The sequence below is a fragment of the Miniopterus schreibersii genome, assembly GCF_964146895.1.
Source record: "Miniopterus schreibersii genome assembly, chromosome: 11".
Taxonomy (NCBI): Eukaryota; Metazoa; Chordata; class Mammalia; order Chiroptera; family Miniopteridae; genus Miniopterus; species Miniopterus schreibersii.
The window spans coordinates 71704737-71720609 of NC_138111.1; the positions used below are offsets into that span (position 1 = coordinate 71704737).

The 15873-nt window shown below is 56.1% G+C and overlaps 1 protein-coding gene across 16 annotated transcripts in view; it reads left to right on the forward strand.

The window, feature by feature from the left end:
- WNK2 (WNK lysine deficient protein kinase 2) overlaps nt 1-15873 on the forward strand; it is a 125528-nt gene that overhangs the window by 86446 nt on the left and 23209 nt on the right. For 2 of the 16 annotated variants that reach the window (XM_081151591.1, XM_081151599.1), the window contains exons 22-28: nt 408-490; nt 595-1286; nt 4175-4389; nt 5300-5488; nt 6174-6272; nt 11886-11930; nt 13339-13598. In XM_081151591.1, the coding sequence (XP_081007717.1) occupies nt 408-490; nt 595-1286; nt 4175-4389; nt 5300-5488; nt 6174-6272; nt 11886-11930; nt 13339-13598 (1583 nt within the window). The remainder of the gene's footprint in view (nt 1-407; nt 491-594; nt 1287-4174; nt 4390-5299; nt 5489-6173; nt 6273-11885; nt 11931-13338; nt 13599-15873) is intronic. The other 14 variants (XR_013999878.1, XR_013999879.1, XM_081151598.1 and 11 more) reach the window with 14 other exon arrangements.

Consider the following 15873-nt stretch of genomic DNA (forward strand, 5'->3'; position numbering starts at 1 on the left):
GAGACCCATTTATTATCAGAACATGTCAGGGAGAGACAGGGTAATGCCATCAGGTGATAGAGATGTCAGGTGAGAGGGTGACACCATCAGGTATGTAAAGATGGCAGATGAGACAGGGTGTCACCATCAGGTGTGTAGAGATGACAGGTGAGACGGTGACACCATCAGGTGTATGGAGGGCCTCGGTGTGCCCAGGTGTCTGGAGAACGTGCCTCAGGGACCCAAGTGTATTGGGCTGATGCCTCTTCCCTTCCCCAGGTTCTCGGGTGTCTCCTCTGAAGGGCGGGGGAGGTTGGGACGGCTTCTCACCATGGCCCCCTCTCCCTCCCACTGACTCCGCTGCCTTGAGCCACTCCCGCCTTTGTCCTCGGCACTAGCCCAGATAAATGATTTTAATGTTCTTATAGCAGCAGCATCTTTGAGCAATACACTGGGCTCCGATGGAGGATGGGTATCCTCGGGCTCACCTGCAGCACCCAGTGCCCCTCAGGTAGGTAGTTTTCTGCGATGAGACAATGAGGCGATCAGCCGGGTGGTGGAGTTTGCTCTCTGCTGGTGTTCGTGTGGAATCTTTACTTTCCTCTGTTTCCCAAGGGTGCCCCTGCTTCTGCCGTCCCTGCACATCTGGAGCTCACAGACCAGAGCGGCGGGGACCCGGGGGAAAGCTCCGCCACGCCCATGCAGCGCTGCCCCGGGATGCTCACCGAGGGCAGTCAGGCCGGCCACCCCCAGACTCACAGCTCTCTGGCCTCGGGGTCCCCTCGGAAGCGGCCAGAGCAGCAGGACGGCAGCTCACCAGCTAAAACTGTGGGCCGGTTTTCTGTAGTCAGCACCCAGGATGAGTGGACCCTGGCCTCCCCCCACAACCTGCGGTACTCGGCCCCCCCCGATGTGTACCTGGAGGAGGGGCCCCACGGCCCGGATGTGAAGCTGGCCCTGCGGCGTGTGCAGACGGCTTCCTCCATTGAGGTCTGCCCAGACGAGCCTGTGTCCAGTGACTCTGGGGAGGAGTGCCCGCACCGGAGGCCCCCTGTGCTGAAGCGCAGCTCCCTGCCCAGCAGCGGTGGTGGTGTGGCCAGCGACTTTGTGAGGAAGGCCACTGCCTTTCTGCACAGGTCCTCAAGGGCTGGCTCCCCTGGCCCAGAGACACCCAGCAGGATGGGTGTGAAGGTCCCGACCATCAGTGTGACCTCCTTCCACTCCCAGTCATCTTACATAAGCAGTGACAACGACTCGGAGATTGAGGATGCTGACATCAGGAAGGAGCTGCAGAGCCTGCGAGAGAAGTAGGTCCTGTGGGATGGGTGGCCTGCTCTGCTGGGGTCACCGGCCACGGGGCCAGGGCGTAGTGGGCAGCTGAGGTCAAGGCTCCGCCATGTGGAGCTTGGACCAGGTGATGGGGCAGAGGCAGTTGTCACTGCCGCCTCTTGACCTGGTTCTAGTCTCGTGGCTGTGCCTCGTCACTTCCTGTGGCTGTCCCCTACTCCTGTGGCCCTCAGCAGGACAGCCCCGTGCCGCTCAGACCTAGGCCGTCTTCACACTCCACCTGCAAGTGTTGCCTGCCACCACCTGTGGTCAGGGTCCCTGAGATGCGTCTGCACCCTGAAGTCTCCTTCAGGGCAAGAGGGACCACAGTGTAGCTACTAAGGTGGGGCGATGCTGGTGTCCTGGGGAAGGAATGGCTGTGGGCTGAGAGCTCTTGGAGTGGATCCAGAAACTGCCCACAGGCTCCAGGAGCCATAGCACACCTCTTCTCTCCTATTCCTCCCTCTGGGTGGGCAGGCCAGGGCTGTGCCATCTAGGAGGGAGTGAGAGAACTTGCCTGCCCTGGACCCAGTCCCCCCGCCTCCCACCCCTTGGGGGGCCAGCCCCCCCTAACACCGTATCCTAGCTGCGGGAGGTCAGGACCGGCCTTGGGGCACCTGATACTTGTAGCTCCTTCCCTTGGTGCCCTGTGACAGTGGAAGGCTGGATGTGGAGCAGCCATTGAGACACTGGTTCCATCCTGGGATGTGATGTCCCAGGAGGCACGGGGGAGGGGCTGGTCTGTACTCTTGGGGGTGTCACCCTGGAAGCCCTCTGTCAGCAAGAACAAAACGAGACTGGGAGAGCCCCGAGGCAGCTACCCTCCACTGTGAGGGAAGCTGTAGAAAAGTGGGAGGGCCTGGGTGCAAGAAAATCAGGGAGAAGCTGCTGTGCACTCTAAGGAGGTCTGGAGATGAGGGGTGGGGCCTGGAGGGGAAGGAGGGGGGCAGGAAGGGAGAGAGGAAGAAGTACCTCAAAGGAAAGGGTCCAGGAGCTTGAGAAAGGGGAAAACCAAGGACCTGAAGTCCTGGTTCTCTGGCCTGATGGGACAGCGGTGGACCCCCATGGAAGGGAGAGACCATTTAGAAGGGGGTGAGGTTTGGACCTGAATTGAGGGGATCGGTTGCTGCTAGATGGGAGGTAGCCTTGTGTCAGACCCCCTGAGCACCCGGTGGGGACACAGGTGCCTGCCTCCCCACCAACATTTGCGGTTCTTAGAACCCCCAGGAGCCCTGTGATTTGAGAGGCCCACTGTAGCCCCTGGGGCTGGGTGGAAGGAAAGGGTGGGCTTTGGGGCAGGAGTTTCAGACAGGAGGTCTCCCCCAAGTTCTAAATCAGATGCTCCCCAGCTCACCAGGCATCCCTCCCCCACTCCAGCCAGCCTCTACCCCAAAACTTCACACTCTGAGAAAGTTAATCTGATGCAATAGCAGTTTTCTGTTTAGAGAATCGTTTTTCTAAAACAAATCTGGCAGGCGTTGAAGACATAATAGGAAAAATTAGAATTTGGCTCCTTCTGTTCAACCATGAAAACACCTGTTTCCCAACCACACACGAAGGAGATGGGCCTGAAGTGGGGCTGAGGGGCTGAGTCCCATGGCTGGGGTGGCTGGGACCCATGAGAGACGGCTGAGGGGATGTTATCTAGCCCACTACCACTCCAGTTGCAGGAGGACAGGAGGGGGGGCAAAGGAAGCAGCAGAGGTTCGGCCAGTAAGTCCTGGGGGTCCGGCAGGGGGCTGCTTATCCCTTCCCTGGCTTGTCCTAGAAACTGCCCTTGCCCACAGCCAGTGCGCCCATTCAAGTTGTTTTGTGTGTGTGTTTTAAGTATATCTTTATTGATTTCAGAGAGAGGAAAGGAGTGGGGGAGAGAGAGAGAGAAACATCAATGATGAGAGAGTCATCGATCAAGCCTGCAACCCGGGCATGTGCCCTGACCGGGAATCGAACCCCGATCGCCTGGATCCTAGGTCGACGCTCAACTGCTGAGCCACGCCCGGCCGGGCAATTCAAGTTTTTTGTTGTTAATGAGAGTGGAAGGGAGGGAGGATACAAGAGAGAGGAAAGTCAATTGGTTGCCTCTTGCATGAGCCCCGACCAGGGCTGGCATCAGATCTGCAACCCAGGTACATGCCCTTGACCAGGAGTCGAACCTGCAACCCCTTGGTCCACGGGCTGATGCTCTAACCACTGAGCAAAATTGGCCGGGGCTCCACCCAAGTCTTAACGGAGGTTTCCCACCTGTGCAGCCTGTCAGTTCAGCTCTGTGCCCCATGAGAGTGTTGCCTGAGCTGGAAGCCCCCTCTCAGGGAGGGTTTGGAGCCAGAGCCTCAGGTCCCTGGCTGAGAAAATGGCAGGTACATCAGAACTGGTACCTGCCGGCCTTCCCTCACCGGAGATGCCTCTGGCACTCTCTTTCTTTGTGGGGAGGAGTAACACCTGATAAATAGAGCCAGTTCTGAGCACTGATTATTTTTGTTTTCACCTGTGTGTATGTACAAGGTTTGTATTGTGAGCATAACATGCGAAGGTGTCCATACCGCACTCCCCACCCCAAAATAAAAAAACTAAACTAAAAAACACAGCAGTGTTAGGAGCCTGGATGAAAAACTTGAGTCTCCTTAGGCTGGTCTCTGCAGTTTTGTGTCATTGGATGTTGACGCCAAGGGCCCCCAGTGATTCCCACTTGGTTGAGATGTAAACAAACATTTAAATGAGCCCTGTGTCTCCTTTGAGCAGCCCCATTTGCCCAGGCCGGCCTGCGGGCTGCCCGCCCGCTCTCTTGTCAGCCGTGGTCTTTCGGGCGGTGGTACTTGGTTGAAACAACCAGGAGGCCCACCTAACCCTCCCCTACTCTCCTCATTTGCAGGCACCTGAAGGAGATCTCAGAGCTGCAGAGCCAGCAGAAGCAAGAGATTGAAGCCCTGTACCGCCGCCTGGGCAAGACGCTGCCCCCCAACCTGGGGCTGTGGCACACGGCACCCCCCACTGGCCGCCGGAGGAAGACCAGCAGGAGCAAGCTGAAGGCTGGGAGGCTGCTGACCCCGCTGGTGCAGCAGCTCAAGGTCGTGGCCTCCAGCACAGGTCGGCCCTGTGCCCTCCTGGCTGCCCTCACGGGGGCTGGGCTATAGCTGGGCAGACGGAAGGCAGACACCCACACCTGGAAGAGCGCTTCTTGGCTCTCCTTTCATGGGAGCGGGGAAGCCGTTGCAGCTATGGAGGGCTGGGGCTCTGCCCCTGTGCTGTGGCAGGAGGAAAGGACCGCGAGTGGGCAGGTCTCCTGGAAGCCCTCAGCCACCTGTGAACTGTAGTGTGTGGAGGAGGGGTCTCGGGGCCTCCAGAGCAGGGGGCTGCTCCTCCCCACCTGCTGCTTCCTGCAGGATGCTGCCTGGGACAGGGCCATTTCCTCTTAGACATATGCCACCTGCTGACCATGGGGACTGAGCAACTGCCTTGGGGGAGGGGAAGAGTGGTGAGGACCCCACCCCTTATCCATGACCCCGGGGCACTGAGGGTGCACACTGACCCCAAGCCCCTGCACTCGGGGATGGAGACCCAGTGAGTTGAAATCCTCAGTTGCACCAGGCAGGAAGCCAATGGTAAGCTGACCACAAGCCCTCCCTCTTGGTGTCTCATATAACCTGCAGGGCGCAGGTCCATGATTGCAAGAATTACGCAGGTTCAATGCCAATTCCTAAAGCTGACGGGAGATTAGTCAGAGTGGGGAGGAGGCTTACAGGCTGTGCTGGGCCCCGGTGTGCATCTCCAGAGGGGCCATGACCCTTCCCCTGCATTGTCGACTGGTGGAGACTGGTCGTTTTCTTTAATCTTCCCGACACTCCCACGTGGGTATCCCAGCCACGTGCCCATTACCTGCAGGGACTCGGCTTCTCCAAGGTCACCCAGCAAAGAGCAGAGAGGACAGGTGCACGCTGCACTGGCTGGTCTGCCCTGCGGCACCTTACAGTGCCTCTACTCGCTTCTCCCCACCCAGGTCATTTGTCAGACTGCAACAGAGCCCCTCCTGCTAAGGACCCCACCAAAACCGGGGCGGGGCCTGCAGCAGCATCAGACTCCTGTGGGAAGGCAGTTCAGACCCAGCAGCCTTGCTCCGTGCGGGCCTCCTTGTCTGCAGACATCTGCTCGGGCTTAGCCAGTGACGGAGGCGGAGCACGTGGCCCAGGTGATTCCCAGCTTGCCCTTTCTGAGCATGTGCTAGCCACGTAGGGCCTGTGTGGTATAGAGGGGTTGTGAGCTGTGGCCAAGGCTGCCAACAACTTCTTAAAGAAGTGATCGTAGAGGCAGCCTTTGAATGAAAAGAGTGGATGGCCCACCCATCACAGAGTCTTGCTGTAAGTGGCTCAGAGGGAGGCCTGCTTGGCTAGAGAAACTTGGGGAAGATACCGGGACCACTGAGAGGTCAGACGTGGTGTCTGCTGTTGATCTGTGCTGGGTGCCAGGCACTGGCCCGCCCTGCCCCCTTCCCTGCTAAGCACGGGTCTGGAAGGACTGCTGGGGGACCAGGGCTCAGCTCCTGAGCTGGGAGCTTGGCCTTGAGGAGGGACTGCCGTGGGCACAGCAGCTGTATGACAGGGTGCTTCACCCGCGCCGTCTCTGTCCAGAGACATGGTGACTGCTGCCACGGCCGGTCCCCGCCCTGCCCTGCACGCTCTCCTGGGTCTGCCTCTCTTCCACTCCAATGCTTCCTCCTTTACATTATGTGGCCAGTGGCTGTGTCCTCTGGGCTGGGCTGGGTGCAGCCGTGGATGCTAAGTGACGAGGCTGATGTGGCTGGTGGTGTAGGAGGAGGCCGGAGACTGTACTTGATGCCTGTCTCTTTGTTTTCTTCCCTCTATATTCATTTGCAGGCTGGACGGTTTACCACCCAACGTCTGAGAGAGTGACCCATAAGTCTAGTAGCAAACCTCGCGCTCGATTCCTCAGTGGACCCGTGTCTGTGTCCATCTGTCTGTATTTGTTCTTTTGTATTTTATCACTTCCTGGCCCTTGGTTTCTCCCCACCCTCTCCCTGTTTTCATTACCTTTCATACATTTTATAGGATGCCTCCCCTATGCCATTGACCTCGGTTATTTAATATGGAAAATGGGGCCCGTCCACACCCACCCTTCTGGCCCCAGAAAGCACCCATGCATGCTCTCAACTCCTGCCCCGCACCTATAGCATGTGCAGTGGCCTGCCCACGCCCAGCCTCAGCACTCCGCCCCGGTCCCCAAGGTGTTCTGCACTTCTCTTGTCACTTTTTTTTTAAACGTTGGACGTACTTTTATTTCTGTTGCAATTGTGACAAATACACACGTCCACTGTCCCCAGTTCCAGCAACAACAAAAAGACAGCCCCGGCCTCTACATGCATGATGTGTTCCACATGCGCCTGGACTTTGAAGACACGCATGTAGTGACCGAGACAGGGCTAGATCACTACAGGGTACAGCTTCTGTACAAGGGCACGTCACAACATCTAGTCCTGTCCACCCCCCCATCCCCCCGCTCCCTGCATGTGGAAATGCTGAGCACCCACTCCAGCTAGGACACCCCAGCCCCTATCTCCACTCTGCTCACCTCAGAGTGTCCCAGTTCTGGGAGAGGTGATTCCCAGCCTCCCACCACGCTCTCCACCCGGGCCCTGCCCCTTCGGGTTTTCTCTCTAGCTCCTGCACTTTACTGGGTGTGCTTTCCTCTTATCCCAGGGACCTTAGAGGTGAAGTCAGTTATGCAGTTCCACAATGCCCTGCGAAACCAACACTCAGCCCCAGTTGTCTTCAGAGTCCCTGGAATGCCCTCCTCGTACCCGGGACTCATGTCCAGGAATGGGGTACCTGCTCAGGGCCGCCCCAAATTGTTTTTATCCCTCAGATGGATGGGCAAGTGAATAAAAGGCTATGGGCTTTTCAGGTTTTTGTTTTTTAACAGAAAAATTAAGCTTTTTATCAATTGGATTGGACATGCTGGTTTGGGCATGTGGCTTTTTGCTTGTACAATAAAGATACATTGTGTTTGTGGGACCTGAGGCCACATCCATCCCCGTCAGAGGGCCTGGGGCGGCCTCCCCTGGCTGGTGGGACAGGCCGGAGGCCCAGGACCAGGTAGAAATGCCTGGGGACTGCCTGGCACTCTTCATCCACTGACAGATGCCGGGTTCAGCTTGAGGGTCACTGGGCTGCTGGTTAGTTGTCAAGTTAGATGGGGGGACAGAGGAGGGAAGCCTCAGTCCCAGCTCTCTGCTGACTCAACGTTCCTCTGCCCCTACGTGCATGGCTGTTACCGGGAAGCTATGGTGTGATGACACCTGGGTCCCCAGGTGTCTCGTGCTCAGATGGGTGACTGTGTTCCAAGGACGCGGGTGGTGTCCCCAGGGCATGTGGAGTGAAACCTGAGTGAGCAGCACAGGCCTCCGCTCAGATTGTCACCACTTTACCTTTTGTTTTTAGGTTTCTGTTTTTTTTCACTGTTACTGTTCCAACATAAAAGAAATACTTGACACACTGCAGGGACAAAGAGATTAGGTTTTGTTTCTGTCTCGGCCCAGAGGAAATGGATGTGCAGGCACAGCTTGGGGCAGACCGGTGGCTTGTTTCCTCGGATGCTGTGAATATAATGGTACTGCGTTTGCACAGCCCAGTTATTTTCAGGCTGTGATGTGGCCTCCATGTGCTCTGAGGCTGCTGCTGAGGAGAGTGCTTGGCCAGCTCTGGGCCCTCTTCCCCACAGCCACAAGGACAGGGGTTGGGAGCTGAAGACAAGCTCCCCAGCTGGTCCAGTGGGGCCAGAGGAGCTTGACACCCCCCACCCCCCTTTGGTCCTGGTATCCACCCCACTGGCCCTCTGGGCTCCTCCTGGAGCCACCGTCTGCTGGTTCCTGGGTGACCAAGTGGCACATGACTGGAGGGAAGTTCAGAGCTGGTCTGGGAGGCCTGAGAAGTGGTACAGGGAAGCCGGAGGTAAAGCTGAGAAAGGTTTTCAATTCCCTGCCCTGAAAGGAACAGGAGACAAGCCTTGAAAAATCAACTCTGTAAAGTTTTGAAGTATAGGAAATCCCAGCTTCCCTGAAACTCGGAGAAGATGAGAGAGGCTGGAGATGGGTGGTGGCACCCAGGGCAGAGCTGTAGATGGCTCCAGGGGCCCCGGGTGACCGCATGTGGGAGAGACAGCCAGGCCCGAGACAGCGAGCGTGGGGAGGTCACAGCCTCAGCACCTCCTTGGGGTGGCTGTCAGTCAGGCCTGCTGTCGGGTGGGCAGGCCCCAAGGTAGGGCCGGTCCCTGAAGCAGGCCAGACCCCAGATGTAGTGTCCATCCTACAGGGCCCTCCTGCTCTGCTGAGCAGTTTGGGGCAGCTTGGGTCAGGTTGCAGAAGTGATGGTGTCCTAGTGTCCTGTTGGTTAGAAATTGTGGTCAGACCCGTTGACCCTCCAGGCCTCTGGCTCCTCCGAGACCTCTCTCTACGCACGGAGCCATTGTGCTCGTCTCTGTGTCTTTGACAATGTGCTTGGCATCCATCCTGCAGCAGTTTTTTCTCTGGGACCCCCGTTGCCACTGTGCAGCTCCCTAGATCCTGCCCTCACCCTGATGTGTTTTTCTCCCTCCCTCCCTGTGGGGACTTGCTGCTGTGCGTTTGAGAGAGGGCCCAGGGGCAGGGTGGAGTACCCAGGGAGGAAACCCCCTACCTGCAGCGCCCACCACGCCTTAGCTCACCCAGGTCAAATTGGTGAGCAGCTGGCACTGCGGGCTGTCAAAGGGGCTGACCAGCCCCTGTGCTCAGGGCCTGTGCATCCCAGACAGGATGCACCCCAGGACAGAGCCGAGACGCATTGCTGCCCAGTTCCTGCTCCACAGACCAGTTTTGGCACCTTTCTCAGCTTGAGAACTTGGTGGCTCAGTTCATAGACACCTGGAGCAGCACTTTGGTGCCATCTACCCGTTTTCTTCTCTGTGCCAGGACCGAGTGCGTAGTGCTGCTGTCAGGGTGAGGCCGGCCTATCGGCGATGTGCCTCTCATCATGGGGGTGGGGAGCCCTGGTTGGTCTGCAGAGCTGGCCCGGCAGCTCTCCTGACCCTCGTCAGTATTTGAACACATGATATACGACAAGTGTGAGGTAGCTGTCGGGCCTGGCCCACTTTTAAGCAATCTGTTTCCATCAGACACCCTGGAATCCCAGGCATCCTCCTGGCAGCCAGCAAAGGTCTAGAGGGTGGCAGGTGCCCAGCAGGCTGATTGTCCACGTCAGGAGCAGCCTTTTCCTGTGGCCTAGGGGCCTCACCTCACTGCGGGCTGGGGCACCACCCTGACCCCGGGGCGTGCCATGAGGGAGAAGGCCGGCCACTGTGGAGCCTCCTGCAACACGTGCAGCACCAGACAAGTCACAGGCCATCCTGTTGCTGCCCTTTTGCAGGCTGGGAAGAGTGGTTTTCCTGCCCCACATGGACACTTCCCTGAGTAGTTCTGGGGCCTGGAAGCTGGCTCTTCTCTTTCCAGGGCCTTGGCATAGGACAGAGACCTACAGGGGGCATCTCCACTCTCCACGGGAAACTAGGAGTGGGGCTGGTTGAAACCCCTATACCCATGTGGGCCTCCTGTGGCTTCCTTCTGAGTCCTGTGTTAGACGCGGGGTTCTTGACGACCTTGCATTGCTGCCTGGCAGCTCTGTGGGCAGGAACCAGGGGGAAGGCTGCTCCACAGTGTGGGTTGATGTGATGGGGTGGGGCTTGTCTGCTGGATGCTCTCTGGTAGCATCAAGGCCAGGCTCTGGGCCAGACACGGGGCTGTGGCTTGAGCGAGGGCTGGTCACCACCCCGTGGTGTCTGCACTCAGTGCGCAGCATGAACTCAGTGTGCAGGGCCCCGAATGTGGTTGGTCTGAGTTAAAAGTTCAGGGAGAGCAGGAACTGGCTGTGCTCTGGTCACTGCAGGCCTGTGCGTGGCATGGCTGTGGAAGCCAGCACGTACGGTGTGGCTAATGGCCTTAACCCTGGATTTCTAGTGAGGTCTGTCTGGGGCTTTAATTGCAGGCCCAGGTTCCCTAAGGTGGTTCTGAGCAGGCAACTGGCTGTGGGTGGTCCTTGCACAGGGTGTGGGGAATCAGCCCTGAACACAGGGCTCTAGCCTGGGAGGGCCCAGAGCAGCTGCTCAGAACCTTGTTAGGCTATGGGGACCCGGCTGGGCCTTTGGTCCCATGTTTGTGATCACCGGCAGGGGACTGGAAGCTAAGGCTCCTACCACAAAAACTGGACGGGGAGTGTGCCCTCCCTGGTGTCCCACATGGTCCCTGAGCTGATCCTCCCCCGCCAAGCAGCCCCAGAGGGCCCTGTGCTCCCAGTAGGGCTCCACCTGGAACACAGACCAGCAAAGGCGCTTCAGCGTCCCCACTAGGAATTGACCGGTCTGGACTGCTGTTTGTCCTTTCGTTTTTATGAGCAATTAGAGATCCCAGCGGAACATCACCTCACTTTCCCAAGTCCGCCTCAAGAGTACATAGCTGAACTGAAAGAGCAGCTGAGTCCAGTCGCACAGCTGCTCCTCGGGTTGCTGGGCTCAGTCGCTGCCCCCGGTCCCCAGGCACGGGAGGGGTGGTGTGTCTTCCGGGCTCGAGCACCCGGAGCTTGCGGCTGCCGATGCCCCCTAGGGAGCAGCGTGGTTGTGTGCAGGGCGCCCACTCCTGGGGAGTGCTATGGGCAGGAACCAACAGGCCCTCCACTCTAGGGCAGCCTTGCTGAGTGACCTTGGGGATGCCTGAGCCCTCCTTGTCTGTCCCACCTCTGCTGGCCTGACTCCCTGGAAGGCAGGGTCAGCCAGGTGTGCAGCCCCTCCGGGCCAGTGCGTCTGCTCGCCACGCCAGGCACTAAAGTCAGCGTGTCGCCTGTCCGTCTGTCAGCTTAGACGGGCACTGGGGTCCAGCAGCCCTTAGTAGTGGTGCAGCGACCGGGAGCCCTTGCTGCTCTCCTGGGCAGCGAGCACCGGATGAGGCCAGTGTAGCCGAGCCAGAGTAGCCTGCTCCCCACCTCCCTACGTGGACTGCTTGTGTTTCCTTCCCGCCCATGGCTCGCCTGGTCAGCGCCGCTGTCAGACCCGGGATTGGCCTCAAACCTGCAAAACAATGTATCTTTTTGCACTTGGAAAACCTCCCGTGGGCCTCAGCCTGGCAGAGCCAGGCCCGTGCCAGTGAGCACGTGCTCGCCTGGCTGACACTCGTGGGGCTTCTTGCTGAGACAGTGGGGCTTCCGAAAGCCCCGTGTTTAAAAGCCACATGGTGTGCTTTGCCCATTTTTCAGTTTGGTTTGGTTTTCTTCCTTTCCTTTTTTTCTCTCTTTTTGGAAGACGTTTCTAGAGACACACACGCCTCACTCTGAACCTGGGCTTGGCCCTGCAGCCCACCCCTCAGCGAAGTTCATGTGAACCGCACACTGGCTCGGGGACGCCCAGGGAGCCCTGGAGGCTGCGCCTTTCCTCTGAGCTGCCGGCCTCCGCGCCTCCTCGCACTCTGATGACCTTGCTTAGTGTGGTGGCTCATCCCGTGCGCACCGTCCCGCCTAACCCCGTGGTCTTGTGTTGTTTCTTCTCCCTTGCAGGGTCCGCCCTGAAGCGTCTCTGTCTAGGCAAAGAGCACAGCAGTCGTAATTATCGGGTTCTTTTCACCCCGTCCGCTCTCACCGCATGGGCTTGATTGTGGCTGGTGCCCATCAGGGTTTCCATGGCCTGGCCTGCAACCACGGCTGGCGGGCAGACAGGCGAGGGCCTGCTCTGTGCCCATCCTCCGTGGGCTCCACTTTGCCTCGACCTGGCTGGGCGGCCCCCGCGCCGCCCCTTTGCACCTCCATGGCTCTTGCCCTTGTGCATTCTGGCCAGTTCACATCTAACAGGTTGTCCTCTGGAGCATCCCACAGGACCATTTGGCTCCTTTTCTAAAATGGTAGGAATGAGGATTTCCTTGCCGTGCTAAAGATGGGTGCCAGAGGAGAGATCCTGGGACAGATGGGCATCAGTCTGCTGGGCCGCCCACCGCTCTCATTGCGAGCCTGTTTCCCCCCCCCCCCTTTTTTTCTGGCTGAAACATTCACGTAGATATAGCTCGTGTGTAGAATCTCATTACTAATGTTTAACTGTTGTGTCTGTGCTTTTTTGTTGCTAGCCACTAAAGTAGACTACATTTTGCAATAGCTTGTTTGAAGAGATGGTCATTAGGTTATTTTTAAATGCAGAACTTTTAAAAAGTGGCTTATTCAAATTTGCCAACCAGAAATTATGTTGGAAGAAGGGAGGGGACACAATTTATTTTAAAAATACAAGGTCCTGTTTTGGTCGTTTAAACCAAATCTTTCAATGAAGTGGTGAGCGCCCTCATCTTTGCCCCGCTGTCGCTGAGCCGCACCGCCCAGGCCTGCAGCGCCTGACTTCCCAGCCCCTCTGGCTGTAGGCAGCAGCCCCTCAGAGGCGCCCAGGTTGTGGGCCCATTACCAACTGAAGGCTCTAGGTTTGTGCCCTTTATTAGCACCTTCCCCAGTGCTCTGGCGAGGAGAAGTGCAATTTCCGTGTTTTAAATTCCAAACCACCAAGCCACTTAAATTCACAGGAATGCCAGTGACCCATCCTATTACAAGCATTTCCCTGTGTGAGAAGTGTAGCAGCAGCTGCTGGGCACAAAGCCTCCACTTTGAGTCCTAATGTTAGAGCTAAGGGTGCAGAGGCCTGAACAGTTTGCCCCTAGTCTGCCAGGAGCTTCCTGAGCGCTCTCACTCCCGGGTCTGGCAAGCCTGAGCAGTATGGGCACAGTGAGTGCTGAGTAAGGCTGCTAGCAGCTGGGGTCCTGTCCCCGGCTTGGCTGATGAGATGGGTGACTCAGCCCAGTCCCCTGTGGCCTGTGGAAATGCCTCACCATGTCTAAAATTGGCATATGGTTCCCTAATGCCGACCATCTCCTGAAGCAAGGTGTTGCCTAGCCTACGCGAGACCATTGAATGACTGCAGCTGCCCCTGTTGCTGGCAGACGATGTCACCAACCCTGGCCTATATGTGCCTTCCCAGGGTCCTCCACCAGCAGCCTGGTCCCAGGCCCCGAGTCAGGCCCCTCACCTGCCCTGCATGTCCAGGCTCAGGTGAACAACAGCAACAACAAGAAAGGCACTTTCACGGATGATCTGCACAAGCTGGTGGACGAGTGGACCAGCAAGACGGTGGGGGCTTCGCAGCTGAAGCCATCGCTCAACCAGCTGAAGCAGACACAGAAGCTGCAGGACATGGAGGCGATGGCTGGCTGGCCCCCGACCTCCGGTGAGGTGCGGGTGGTAAGTGGGGCATGGCCGGGTCAGAGGGACGGAGTGGGAGCGAGGCTGTGACCCCAGATCTCAGCAGAGCAGCTGCTCTCAGCATGGCACCTCGAGGTGAGGCTGCCCCTGGCCTGCTGCAGCCTGGTCCTGGCAGGCCCAGCTCTACCCGTCTTCCCTGTGACCTCAGGCTGGAGTTGGGGGTGGGGTCTGCATACTGCCCCCAGGGCCACCCCTCGTTGGGCTCAGGTGTGCCTGGACCAGCTGGGGCAGAAGCCAGGAGCTGTTGCCTTAGGTTCTGTCCTGCAGTGCATTCCTGGGTCAGGACTGCAGGCTTCAGCCCGACTTGGAGGAGCATCCCCTTTTTCAGTGTTCTGGAGGCGTTACTGCAAGATGGTGTTACTTCTTTCTGAAGTGTTTAGCAAAGTTCACTGGTGAGACCATCTGGGCTGGGAGTTCTTTTTTTGAGTGTTGGGAGGTTCCCCTATGACCTTTTATTTTGAAAAATTTTAAACACAGGAAACAGAAATTCTGCAGTGAACTCTCATGTACCTCCTGCCTCACGCTGGGGTTGACATCTTGCTGGGTTTTTATCACATGTGTCCATCCCTTGAGAGTAAGGTTTCATTATGGATTCAATTTCCTTTATAGTTTTAGTACCATGTGGAGCTTCTCCTTCTGTTAAACTCTGCTTTTCTAGCAATTGGTACTTCTCTAAATTTATCTAAGTTTTCAGATTAATTGGCATTAAAGTTCACATATCTCCTCTTTCCGCAGCGCAGGGCCTACGTGCTGCCTTGTTTTTCTCTCCTGGTATTGGTGCCTTCTGCGTGAGTGCACTTTACTTTCTTTAGGGTTTAAATACTGAATCAGCCTCTTCAAGGAACTTTTCCTGTATTGTACATTTCATGAATTTCTTCCTTTTATTCTTTCTTTCCATCTGTCTTTGGGTTACCTTTTTGTTGTTGTTCTAGAAAGTTTCTTGAGATGTACAGTTCGTTGATTTCCAGCCTTTTTTCTTTTATAATACGGGCTTCAGTCTACAGAATCCCGCTCATGGTTTACCCGCAGCCCACAGCTTCTGTTAGGTAACGTTTTCTTTGACCCTCAGTTAAAAGTATTTTGCAGTTTCCACTATGATTTTAAATACTATAGTTGTTAATTTCCTCGTGATCTTTATATTAACTGGTTTGGTTTTGTTTTCCCTAATTGCACTGATAAGAACAAACTTTAAGTGTTCTCAGTTTGTTGAAATTTGCTGGGACTGGCTTTTTGCCTCAGTTGTCAGTCTTGGTCACTGCCATGGATGACTGAGGCCCGTCTCTTTCATTCCCTCTGATGTCCCACTTCTAGTCTGAGCTTCCTGATTTCTCTCCTGAGTGACGGCAGCACCCTTCTGACAGGGACGCCTCCATCAGCCTGACTCCTCAAGCACTTCCATTGTTCTGCAACAAAGTTGAGAATCTTTAACATGGCCCCAGGGCCCTGCAGGGTCTGCACCCAGGGCCAGCTTGTGTCAGCTCTGCCCTGTGGAGCCCACACCCCACCCATCAGTGCTGCTAACCCTGTTGTTCATATGGTTGAGTCTTAATAAGGGTTTTTTTTGTTTTTGTTTCTTTACCATTTTTTGTGGTAAATCTAAATAACAAAATGTACCAATTTAATAATTTTTAAGAGTTTAATTCAACAGCATTAAGTATATTCACAGTGTTGTACAGCCATCACCACTCTCCATTTCTAGAACGTTCTCACTGTCTCAGACAGAAACTACTCACTAAGAAACGACTACTCAGTGCGCTCCTCCAGTACCTCTGGTTACCCAGCCCTGTTAACTTTTATTCTGCTCTCTGCTTCCACAAATTTGATGCTAGCTTACCTCGTGTAGGTGGAATCATGTAACATTTGTCCTCTCTTGTCCGGCTTCATTCACTTAATGTTTTCAAGGAACATCCGTGTTATAGCATGTTTTAGAACTTCATTCTCACCTCCTCCCCGATCTTAAGTACAAGTTCATTGGCATTAAATACATTAATGTTGTTCAGCTATCACCACCATCCATCTCCAGAATTTTTTTATCTTGCAAAACTGAAACTCTCTATTCATTGAAAATTAACTCCCCATTTACCCCCCCACCCCACCCCGCCCTGCCCCTGGCAACCACCATTCTACCTCCTGTCTTCATGAATCTGACTACTCTAGGTCCCCATATAAGTGGAATCATACAGTATTTGTCATTTCATAATGGCTTATTGTATCTTGCATAATGTCCTCAAGGTTCACCTATGTTGTGATATGG